General features: G+C 38.0%; 1 protein-coding gene across 2 annotated transcripts; it reads left to right on the top strand.

The window, feature by feature from the left end:
- Positions 1-6,985: 6,985 nt before the first annotated feature.
- On the top strand, positions 6,986-12,646 carry LOC147863683 (uncharacterized). 2 transcript variants are annotated; one of them, XM_087319406.1, is made up of 7 exons: positions 6,992-8,217; positions 10,245-10,383; positions 10,717-10,770; positions 10,845-10,936; positions 11,341-11,567; positions 11,678-11,854; positions 12,311-12,646. In XM_087319406.1, the coding sequence occupies exons 1-7, from the start codon at positions 7,307-7,309 to the stop codon at positions 12,415-12,417; spliced, it is 1,707 nt and encodes a 568-aa protein (XP_087175532.1). In that variant the 5' UTR covers positions 6,992-7,306; the 3' UTR covers positions 12,418-12,646. The 2 variants fall into 2 exon arrangements, with proteins under 2 accessions (XP_087175533.1, XP_087175532.1); XM_087319407.1 differs by lacking the exon at positions 12,311-12,646 and having other exon boundaries at positions 6,986-8,217; positions 11,341-11,573; positions 11,676-11,817.
- Positions 12,647-12,760: the final 114 nt, after the last annotated feature.

The following is a 12,760-nucleotide window of genomic DNA, read 5'->3' as shown; positions in this document are numbered from 1 at the left end:
CATGCTCAGTGGCCAGGAACTTGATAGTGATATATCGAGTTCTCTTGCAAAGAAGTATCCTAAAGATAATGCAATCAAATCTTCCCAGCTTATTGATGATGATGGAATCGATCTCAGCTCATGCTTCTCTGTGGGGTGGCGGTAATGCTATTATAATGGCTCTCATAGTCAGTCCCCTTTATCGATCATGTTCAAATATATCAGAATTTAGCCAAGGGCAAATAAATATACGTTCTTTGATCTCCTCTGGTTAGATAGAAATTACAAGTCATACTTGACTTGAGAACGTGACTAATATATTGATTTGATTAAAATTACGTTGTCTGTGTAAGTTAACAAGTTGGATTCAATTCTAGCTGCATTTGGTACCCTGATAATATTCTGATGAGGCAAAAAGAACTATCTTTAGGGGTGTGTAAGAGGAGGTACTAACACAGTTTTGATGAGGCCAGATTCATAGAAAGTTCATTAGGAATAAAGGACGTATAAATGGAGTTAACTTATGGATAGATTAATGAGCTCCTGCTGAGGCTATGGAAGTATACCGTTAACGTGCAACGTCTCTCAATCTCTGTGAGCGTGGATCGCTAATTCAATATGATATAGCTCATTGTCTGGAAAAGATATCAATGTATCTATATATAGAAATGATCTAAAAGAGGATTTCTTTTACTCGCGGTGTCTGCAGAGGACTTAAGAGAACAAGATCAAAGCGTCGAAGCAGAAATTCTTCCAAGTTCCCCATCGGCATTCAGGAGGAAAGATCCATCAATAAGGAAAGGTCTACCAGCAATGTCTCCTGCTTCAGCAAGAAGAAACGATCTGCCATTGTCAGATCATATAGTAATATGCTGTCCAAGGGCAGAAGTATTGATTCTAGCGGATCAATTCTACAAGATGTTAATGAAACTATTTCTGGTGTTACATCTGATGTTGCATCGGCCAAGGACGGAAGCTTTTACAAAGATGGAGCTGTCTCAATCTCAAGAGTTGACATGATGCTCAGAACTAGAATATCATCGTCAACTACCAAACTCGATCAACTGGCTTTGATTGCTTGTGAGGTAATATAATATATATGGCATAACTTGATCTATTCATAATTTTCTTTTCCCTTTTTTCCCAGGCTTCTACCCCATGAAAGTATACTGATGATTAAGTCGCATATTATTTAAGCCGATGGCACTGTGTTACTTCTATAATTTGATCCTTTTCTGATTTTCTGATGCGTTGTCCCTTGAAACGATTCGGATGCCATAAAGTCCCCAAAATGTACAGTGCGGATATGTTGCTGTGTTGTAATTTGCATAACTTGATCCCTTTCTGATTTCCATTCCCTTTCGCGTTGAACCTCATAATAAACCTTTATTTAGCTTACAATCTAAATACCATTTCATTTGGGAAAGAAACAAACCTGATCTTAAGTAAATTTCTAGTCGATAAATTAAAGTGATACTGAAGTTTTAATGAGGTTTAAGATATTAAAATAAAGATGTCGGAAAGCGATGAACTTATCATTGTTTTTTAATGCCGAAATTGTCCTAAACAGCTAACAAATACAATGTCCAAAAGAAGACGAACTCCAAGGAAACGAAGGCAACATATTCCCACTACAGCTATGGCAGAAATAGCAATCTCTGCAGGCCAGCGTTGTAGCAAGATTAACTACGTCAATACTATTAATGATGATTTTATCAGATCGAATGTTATTGTGAGAGATGGTCAGGAATGGCAAGCCGAATTATGCAGCAAAGTACAACCGAATTATATCAGAAAGCTTGATCAAGAGGTCTCAGCACTAGCCCCTTCCACGAGTAGCTGTAATGTAATACAAACCAATTTGCCACGCCTAAGATCTATGCTAATCAAGAAGAAGAAAAAGAAAGATAAGTCCTCTTCCTCCTTCTCCATTAACTCGTTCCAGAAGAAGAAGAAGATTATTAAACAGAGGTTATATTCTCGGCGACAAAAAGAAACAAGAATCCAACGTTGTGCAAAACGCGTCTTAGACTTCGTTGGGAAAGAAGTAATTCATGAAAAAGTTATACGGCAATCCTTAGGAAACAATCCAGATACCAGCAAAGCACTGCGATTGTAAGTGCATACTCAGACTATATACATTATAAATCTGAATTCATAGTTACTTTTCAAGATCAGCATATATATTTAAATCTCTATAGTTCTCGTTATGTTTGCACTAGTCCAGTATATTTGATGGAAACTAGGTTGTTCTACTTTCACTATAATTTCAATTACTCAGAAGACATTGAGGGACAACCGGAGAAATCCTTAATCAAGATTCAATCAAATTAGTTCTTATGATAAGAATTGATTTTGAAAACCCTCATTGGTTCTACAGATTACTAAATCAACGAAAACTTGGAAGGGTTGGAGCAGGCGGTAGAAAGGACCCTTACAAATATAAGGTGAGAACGATAATATATTGTCCATAATTATAATTCGGTCTTCCTTTTGGCCATGGCAAATATTATGAAGGTCGCCTTATAGTCGAATACCATTGAAAACAAACTGAATGTTTCTGAGGATAGATGACGATCAAAAGTGTTTTCATAACTCTTATTTATTTTCATACATTGTGCACAGGCTACCCAATCTGGTCTCCTTGAAGAGCCAAATATTTCCGGTGTAAGTCATGATATTATTCACGAAAGAAGCGCAAATTAATTCCACGCCGGGTAGGATGAGGTTTTTTGCCACTCTTCATTCCTATCTCCGGTGAAATCCATGGCTATAATCTTAATAGCAACAGTTTTATACATGATATGTGAAAAAAAACTTAGCCACAATAATATATGCGAGAAACCCTATATTCTGACTGATCAAGGCTATGTATATACATTAAGTACGAATATAGTTGTGAAGAGCCAGTTTAATCGCCAATCTTCAGTTCAAAATTCCTCCGAAATCCATGTCCATAAGCTTGATAGCAAGAGTTGTATACATAATATGTGAAAATAACATAGCCACTATATAATTCTGACTGATCAGTCATAGAAGCTTTTTCTCCCATTATGAGGACCATATACATCAAGTAAGAATAGAGAAATTTTCAGAGCCATCTGTAATATCTATAGATACACGAAGTAACTCGATCCCCTCTCTTTGCGACATCCAAGTTCAACCTGTATTTGTAGGGTACCATATAGCCACGAGTAGAATTTATACATAAATATTGCAGTTCACAAGGTACTAGCATAAGAATTTTGCTAACACTGGGAAATAGAATCCTTTGTATAGCAAACTAACTATTTACACGTGAAAGCAATATGTGGATTCAGAACATGGCATTGCTAACAAGGTATGATAGTGGAACAAAAACGGTAGAGGATGGACCGCGAGCATCATTAAGGATGCAAACATTTCCACAATCCAATTCACCCATAAGCTCGAACTAGAGAGGCATGACTAGCTAACTACCGTTGGAGCTTTGGTCGGGTAGAGGTCGCTTGTTTGTTAAGGAAGCCACCCTAACTAACCCATAAATTCCCTCTGGAGCCTCTATAGAGGGAGTGGCACCATTAAGAACATGATTCTAGTGACATATTAATGTGCAAGTGTTACAAGTCTTTTTTGAATGTGGTTAAGTAGAGGTACCTTATTAAGGATGCAAAATTTGCAACTCAACTAAGCTACATCTGTAGAGAGGCAAATAGTGGGTTGGCCTAAGCTACCTCTCCCTTTATCTCTCTAGATTTGACCTCAATGGTAAATGCTCATGCCTCGTGAACTAGAGCTACATCTCTCTCTAGCTTTGACCTAACTAGTTAATTACCATGCCTCGTGGAAGCTCAATAGTAATGGCGATTTATAGAGTCAACAATGTTGAGATTGGAATTTGACCGAAAATGTCCAAGGTTATCTATTGGTTATACAAAGAAACCTCAACGTCGTGTATTCTTGATGGGTATTCAAGTAACTCTTGGACATCATTCAAATCAATAAGACAATATCGTTCACTACGCGCCATCATATATGCCATTACCACAAATCCATCTTCTTCTATGCATGAATAAATTGGATTGGACTTTTTGGACGGTTACTTATGTCCACCCATGAACATTTCTCTATATTAGCCTATGCCAATGATACTTTCATTATCTCTTGTAATGATCCACAAAATATGCGCATTATCATGGATGTTGTACAATTATACAAATTATATTGTTATAAGTTTAATAGTGAAAAACCAAAATGTAAGTTCATGCCTTGTAATGTGTGTTCTCGGCACCCCTAGCCATGGAGAAGATTAATCATTAATCTAGATAATACGATTAGGCACTTGCGCTATCCATTGGGATGGAACATCATAGATCAATATAAAGGGGAAATGGCTATTGCATGACATCAGATGGCCAATACATGTATAATTAGCAATAGTACAATAAATTCTCATAACATATATGCAATCTTACCAACCTTTAATAAATTCGTCCGAAAAACAACCTCAACGGATAATGTGAGACAATAGAGCTATTTTTTGAAGGCAAAACATGTAGATAAAAGGGTAGAGAACATTGTGTCAAGGTCAACCTTACACATCAAAGTTGTTTGATCAAAGTTGTTTGGAAGTTTAAATGTACTTAATTTGGAAAGACACACATGTTATCAAAGAAAACAACTATCATTGACTTAGAAAAGCAAATCCAATGTATCAAAGAGACACCTAGCATAGCTTGTTGGCCACTCTCAAAGAGACACCTAACATAAAATAGAGTATAAGTCCATCATTGGGTACCTTTTGACACGAATGTGGACACATGATAGGTTTCGAGATTCAAATATTGTTGTCACTTAATCTTTACCTATGGAATACATAATAACCAAAAAGATATACATATATGTTTCTTCTTCCCTCGTCATGGATAAAACAATATGGTTCACTAATGCATTCATTGTCAATACCTTTATGTATGCCATGGGAGGCACCGGGGTGAACATGACATACGTGGTGGGAATGGTCAATAGATTCATGCAAAATCTTGACAAGATTAATTGGGGAGTGGTGAAAGACATCATGTGGTACGTGAGAGGTGTATGGAACTAAGACTTGAGCTTTGGAGTAGGTGAAACGATGATAATCATGTATTCAAAGTCAAACTATGCCTGCTATGTGGCTATTGGAAAGTTAACATCAACAAATGGCTTCAATTTCACGAAGTGAGTGGTAGAGATAGAGACACTAAGAGTGCAAACTATTTTGATAACAAATATAGAGTACATTTTGACTAACAAAGTGTGCAAGGACGCATTGTGGCTTTATTGCTTGGTTGTTAATATGGGATTGACATACCATAAGCTTAACCTCTATAACGAAAAATAGAATATGATCAATTTAGTACAAAATGTGTGAGAAATCTTGACCGAATTGATAATGGTTACCATGTTGTTAATTACCAACAATGGGATGAAGTATGATCAATGATTGTTGATCGGCGCATGCTAACACAAAATAGCAAATCATAGATCATGGCTCACAATACATATTAATCAAGTTTGAGATGGAGTTGTTGGTTCCTACATCACCCTATATCTAAGTAACATCACAAAAAAAACGAACTCTCAAGCATGCATTGGTTTTTAGTAGGAGATTTATCTAATTAAGGCACACTTGAGAGAAAGGCCAATTGGGTGGGCCTAGTGTGAAGCCTTGAAACCCGAGTATAAAGGAACAAAGGGGTTGGAGGAATACTGAAAGAGAGAGATTTGTTTCATTTGGTCTATTTGAAGTTGTGCATCTAGAGCAAATATTTCTAGAGTGCAAGTGGAGGTCTATTCTACATGATTTTGCTCCACTAATTGTAAATAGTAAAATCTCCTTCTTTAGCATTAAGGATTGAATATGTGCATTATTTCATTGTGCCTTTGATTTTGTTAATTGTCATGTTATGCCATTGTGTCTTTTACGTATCGAGGGAATAGGCCATACTTGGGTTGCCCTAAAACATGTATTGTATAAGGAAAATACTAGAACCACTGAACCTTGTGAGTTTGCCCATGCCCCACATATTTGTTTCATTGATTGGATAGACAAGGATAACTATTAATTTATGTTTTTTGAGAGATCCTTATCGCTTGGACAATGGGTAAACTTGCATTAGTTGGAATATAAAGCAATGAAATGTAAATCCTTGAAGATTGGTCACACTTTTTCTTTATGTTGTTCAAGTCAACTTTATGAAATCTTACTCAACAATGACGCTATGAAATAAAAACAATCTCACATAATCAATTTATACAAAAGGAATTCCCTAAAGTATCTCTTTCTCCAAATTGCCGAAGAGTAATCTAAGATTACTTGACAAGTGTGTATCCATATAATAGTGTCCTCAAGAGGTTTGTGTGCTACAATGGAGAAGCCTATGGCTCATTCATTTTTCTTATATATATATATATGCATATGCGTTGAACGTGTATGTTATCCAACTTAAACAATTGTATGTATTGTCTAATCAATGGTAGGAAGTAGTGGTGAGTGCTTGACTTTTATGGTGTCAATGCTCCTTGTCCTGAAGCCATTGACTAGGTAAAAGTGTGCTGATGTGGTCTACTTTTATTTGGGCCCCCCCACACTCTAATTTCAATATCAAGAACATGGCTAACAATATGGAGAAAAGCTATTGGTTGTTAGCATTTGGTTAGGTGCACCCCATTATTTCCTGGTAGGCGTTGTGGGAACACTTGGGTTCACTCAAATGAAATTATACTACATTTGCTATCCTTGGCAGAGCATGTTGAGGCCGATCTATCCTAGACCTTGGAAAATGAACCAACATGAAATTTTATCTCTAGTTGTGCATGTGTAGCTTTAGAGTTGAAATGTGGACGAGTTGTTTGAGCAACCCATTGATGCTCCTATTCTCAAACTCAGGAGAGTTACTACTCGAGAGGGAGGGGTGATGGTGGTATTTAAACCCCGGTTAAGAGTTAGTGCGAGGATGGAGAGTTAGGCTTAACCAGGGTTACTTACTAAGCGGACAGACGGGAGACGTTAGTATGCCGTGCCCTTCCGCTTATATTTGACTGACGGTGACGCCCAAGCTTCTCTGCTCTCTGCTCGCCATCGCCATCGCCACCGAGCTCTGGTCTTCCCTTCTCTTCTCTTACCTTCGGTATACTCTGATAATCCCCCCCCATAAGGGATTGATTACCTGAAGCGTACATGAATTCTCGGTCGTGGATCTCTGCAAACTCCTAGATCTCTTGATCCATGCCGACGAGCTCCCTGTGGATTGTATGAAAATTTCCATGAATTTACTTTAGAACGACCTACAAAACTCAGATCTCTATGACGAGCGATGAAGAGTTCATTCTCTATGACGCGGAACCTTTAGGTTCTTGCGGGAGGCCAGATCAGATTGGAAGATCACACAGCGATGAAGCAGAGTCTTCTCAGAAGCCGTATAGTACTGGAGCAGGAGAAGGAAGAGACGATTACAGCGAAGAGCAAGACTTTGGCCTTCAAAACAAAGCTTTAGAAGGCCTGCATGGTGTGAACGAAGAACTAGATGGTCGCCTAATGGCAATTCAGTCTCAGAATATGATGGTTGGAATGAATGGTGGAGGCGTTAGAATGCATAGACGAAGCACAGGTCATGGAAAGAGAAGAGATCGCGAAGAAACTAGTGATGGTGGAACTACTAGCTACTTCAAGAAATCTGGAAAGCTATCATCAGATATGGTTATCTCAGGAGGGTGTAAGAAAGACAGAGAAGAGTGGAGTGATGGTGCTATTTCTTGTCTTCTAGATGCATACACAGAGAAATATTTACAACTTAACAGAGGAAATCTGAGGGGTAGCGATTGGGAAGAAGTAGCATCAATGGTGAGTGAGAGGTCTGATGGACAGAAGCCTGCAAAGACAGTGGATCAATGCAAGAACAAGGTTGATTCTCTGAAGAAGAGGTATAAGACAGAGAAGACTAGAGGGATGGTGGCTGCTAATGGTGCGACTTTGAGCTATTGGCCATGGTTTAAGAAGGTGGATCAGATTGTTGGTGCAGCACCGAAGCTAAATGTGCTTTCGGATGATGAGAAAGAGAGGGTTTCAGCTTCTGTTGGAATGGTTATCCCTCCCCCACCGCCTCCTCCGCCGCCGCCACCTTCCAAGCTCCCTGCCATTGCCAGCCCTCTTCCGCACCACAGTGCAAGTGGCAACACCATGACTGTTCCCACTCAACAAACAGCTCCTACTAGAAGGTATGTTACTACGTATGTATATATGTGTCTGTTTGGATATTGAGTATGAGTACGAATAGGAATTTATCTGTACGTGTACTATATTTATATGTCTATGTCTACATGTATGTGCACTTGTAATCAGCAGAATTTTTGGGGCATCAGCTTTCAGTTGATATCAAATTTGAGGTCTTGTACAAACTCATGTGGCAAATAAGCACGCCACTTTTCTCGAGAAAAAACTTTCAACCAAGTTATTTCCAATCTCAAAACTTGTTTTTCTTAAACTTCCATAGATGTGACCCTTGCAGCACTTCAATATGTTGCATTTTCTGTTAAAGTTTGCATCAATTGAAAACCTGGGACTTCTATTAAGGCGAATGAAATTATAAACCTTCCATAATTGAAACAAATTTTCTAGCTTTATATTTACTGGCTAAAACAACCGGTAGATACAATCATGCAAAGATAAAATGTGAAATCTATATTATAATGTAAGTGATGACAAAAAAGCTCATTAATACTGATTTGTATCTCATTTTGATATGGATGAGTTATGATGGTGTTTTAAAGAGCTGAAGAACATCCTGAAAAACCTGACGCAAAAGTATAGAAGAGGTGAATTCCATATTTGATCATTTTGGATCTTGGTTGTATTGCAAATTCTTTATTTTAAAGATCTGTCATATTTAGAAACCTATTTCTTTTTTGGATGTGACAAATTGTAACAAACTGGTTTCATTGATGTGAAAAGCACCCCCTGACATTTCATTCAACTTCAAATTTTGGTAAGAGACACTAAATCAAAAAGCTGTTGCTCTTGCTATAATCCTTGAGAACACACAATCCATGCCTTCTCCTGTGTGTAGCATCAATTAGGTGGCTAATCTTAGAGGATTCACATAAGACTTTTTTGTTTCTCTATGCTGAAGTTATTCTAACTTTTCACAGAATCTTTGATCATCTTGAAATTTCATTAAATGCACATATTTTGCATCAGCCAGGGCATGTCACAATTTTAACACTGGTAGATAACCGAGAAAGTGGTAACTATAACCAAAATCATGCTATAATAACACATATTATGTATGTATGGTGCACAAAATCAATAACATCCCAAAATAGGGGCAAACAAGTTTGTTGAAGGCAAGGACCAATGATCAATGGTCTCACATTCTCTTGAATGCTTGAGTGCAGGTAGCTTTGTTATGACTGGAGGAAACAGTATCTGCAACACAGTCTTTTGCATTTATTTTTTGTGATTGTCCAGATAAAATGGGAGCAAAGTTGCGTGTCATGACTATCACTGAGATTTTTGAGAATGTCCATATTGTTTAGCCACTTTAGAGCTGTACAGGCCGATTTCTCACTGCATTCCTTTATGATACAAGGCAAACTTTGTTGCTGCAGAGTTGAGATTGATTAAGCTTGCACGAAAGCAGTTATTTGTCTGAGTACTGTTGAAGTACTAAGCAAGATTATATGTTTTCTTGATTGTTGGATTGTGAAGTGTTGAAATGGACCTAGTGTGTCAACCAGTATCCCACATGAGCAGTTGGTGGTGTCAAAGACACTGAAAATTCTTTTGGCACATCTCCAGTGTCAGCTCTGTTGTGTCAACAAATGCGGTGGCAGAGTTTCTTTGAGCAGACATGTTTGACATGTTGCAGCTGAAATATTTGTCATGTTTTCTTATGTATTTTCTGTGATTGCTCTCTGCAACTTGAAATTTATAGCCACACCAGTTGTACATTACTATGTTGATGATATCAGTTTTCAAAGTGTAGTGTTGAGAGGAAAGAAGTTGCCGTACTTGTGAATATGGGCATTTGGTTGAGAATTGGTGGTGCCAAACACGACATCCTCCAGCTCAATTTGTAAAAGACCTGTTTCACTTCTTAAAAATTATGTTGGCCTATTTTGGGGATATTATTAATTTTGTTGCCTATTTTCATCCTTCTCCCTTAAATTTATACAGCATAAGGTTGTCCTGGCATTCGGATTTGATCATTAATCATCTGAATCACATTAGCTTGATGCATGTACAGGTTACAAGGTCCTGTGGCAGTATCTCTCGGGTTTCTAAATACACCGAAAAAAGCAATTACGTCTGTGAGGTGGAAGAGAGTTCTTTTGAAAGTTAGTGGAAGATCTTTGGTGAGCGAAAGTCTAAATGTGGATCCAGGGGTAAGGTTATAATAAGGGAAAACTCTGAAATACACCTTAAATTTTCTCTACTTTTCCAAATGCTGCAAGATTTCATAATGTCCCTAACGTCCTTAGTCAACCCCTGAAAGAATGTTTAGATGTGCTATTCGAGCAATCATATGATCAATTCATCTCCTTTTTGCTCTCTGTTGTTGACCAAGGGTCTTTCGGGAAATAATGAAAACTTGGGCAGTTGGGCAAATCCAGAAAAACTTGGGTATTTTGAGGATTTTCCCTAGAATTTGTGTCTATCTAGATGGTTTAAATAGAAGACATTCTGCAGGGTTCTGAATATGTAGCATTGTCCTTCAGATTCTTTCCTTGATTGCAAGAGAAGTTGCATCAGTCACTCGACTTGGCATAGAGGTATGCATGCTTTCAATATATAAATCTGTGTATAAACCTATAGGAGTTTAACATAAGAGGGTGGTATCTAACAGGTGGCAATTGTAATTGGTGGAGGAAACTTCTTTAATGGGTCCTCATGGGTTTCTTCTGGGGGCCCTGATCGTGCTGCTGCAGATCATGCTGGGTAAGATTCGGAGGCTTTCTATGATGAAAAACAAATTCAGATGGATACAATGTCTGGCCTAATGTGAAAGGCCTATGGTGAGAGTTCAGCCTCTACATGTGACATGGCACAAGCTAAATTCAAATTAAGCAACTATAAGAGTGGACATCAGAGAACAAGAGTCTGAGATCGGTGAACTCTCAATGATCATAATGAGGGCTTCAGATCATGTTTATGTAGCTAACAAAGATAGCTAAAACGCCCTTCTACATAGAAGAATATAGGTGTAGAAGAATTATAGGAATTCTAATGTTCTGACACTGGAGGTCTCATCTCTTATCACAGGGCTTTCTCATTAGGCCAGATATTGAAACAATCTATTCCCATTGTCAAACGCTGTAACACATCTGCATTCTTATACGTAGGATGATGGCAACTGTCATGAACTCCATCCTCCTCCAGGCAGCATTGGAGAATGTTGGTGTACCAACACGTATCCAAACTGCCTTCAAGTTTGTAGAAATCGCAGAGCCGTATGTCCGACAGAAAGCCATTCGGCATTTAGAGAAAGGCAGAGTAGTCATCTTTGGTGCTGGTATTGGGAATCCCTTCTTTACAACTGATGCAGCAGCTGCACTTCGTGCAGATGAGAGTAAGAGAAGGTTCTAAAAAGTTCTAAGGGTTCAAAGAATGTTAAAGAAGGTTCTTTTTTGTTGCCTAATTGGTAGTAGTAACCAACATATACAAGACTTTTTATGGCAGTAAATGCAGATGTAATAATGAAAGGAACACACGTACATGGTATTTATGACAGTGACCCAAAGCTCAACCCAGAAGCTATTTTTTACCATCATCTTACGTACCGAGATGCAGCTGCGAAAGGGTCTGCTATAATTGATATTACAGCCATAACACATTGCCAAGAGAAAGGAATACCTGGTGAGTTGCTGTAGGGTTTGTCGTATTTAGTGTAAGCTTCTATTCCCAAGGCGCATCACCTAGGTCATAGCAGCATATAAGAGCTACATCCTGCTAAGGTTTATTAGCATTATTAAAGAAGAATACTACATACTTTAAAGTCTAGTCTCACATATCCTAATCTAGGAGGTAAAAGAGAAATGAAAGAGAATTGAACGTTTCACTTATTACCTAAAAAAGAACACATTTGTTTAATGCTGCTGCCAAAACTCCTGAAGTTGACATTTATAAGAAAAACTGCAGCGTTACAAAATAAATATGCCATATTGATGTAAAACATATGAAATAAATTTAAAATAGATTTTAATGTGAAGTTTTGAAATGTAGTGGGCCATGCCTCATGACACTTAGCTTTACTATTTTGTGAATTGTATCCCCGCAATATGAACGATTCTCATTCAAAATGTTTGTTGGCAGTTGTGGTCTTCCTTTTGAATGAACCTGGAAACATTTCCAAAGCTCTCGTCGGTGAGCGCATCGGAACACTCATTGATCAGAACGGGCCTTCATCTCTTTATCAATGAGACATTTACCTATATTCAAATTCCGAGGTTCATCTGAAGGAACCATAAGCCTTCTCCTTCCCCATTTTACAAACACATCACAGATCTTTCTTTTATTAACCTTAATAGATAGAGGCCTTCATAACATGAAGAAAGCCTTGTTTGATAGCCTTTTGCTGGTCCCATGGCTTGGGAGTGCCGTGAAATTGTGGAATATAATGAGATGCACATTGCTCCATTTGTTTTTGAATTTGTACAGTTCAGACTCTTGCAAAAGGAATGTGCAGTACACATTGATGAAAATCTCTTCTACATCACATGCTATAAGCAAGTGCAACAGATGTTTTTTTTCAAAAGCTAGATT

Source organism: Azolla caroliniana, unplaced genomic scaffold (assembly GCF_043228905.1).
Source record: "Azolla caroliniana isolate FFs.n. ecotype wild unplaced genomic scaffold, voAzoCaro1.0.p SCAF_5, whole genome shotgun sequence".
Taxonomy (NCBI): Eukaryota; Viridiplantae; Streptophyta; class Polypodiopsida; order Salviniales; family Salviniaceae; genus Azolla; species Azolla caroliniana.
Note: the sequence above shows the minus strand (reverse complement) of the source record. Positions and strands in the feature narration are given on the sequence as shown.

What these genes read in the sequence shown, in the direction of transcription:
- LOC147863683 (XM_087319406.1), top strand. Translation starts at nt 7,307, where the DNA reads ATGACGAGCGATGAAGAGTTCATTCTCTATGACGCGGAACCTTTAGGT. An exon ending in TCACTCGACTTGGCATAGAG is followed by an intron (nt 10,771 to 10,844) that starts GTATGCATGCTT and finishes GGTATCTAACAG; the next exon opens with GTGGCAATTGTAATTGGTGG. An exon ending in CCAAGAGAAAGGAATACCTG is followed by an intron (nt 11,855 to 12,310) that starts GTGAGTTGCTGT and finishes GTTTGTTGGCAG; the next exon opens with TTGTGGTCTTCCTTTTGAAT.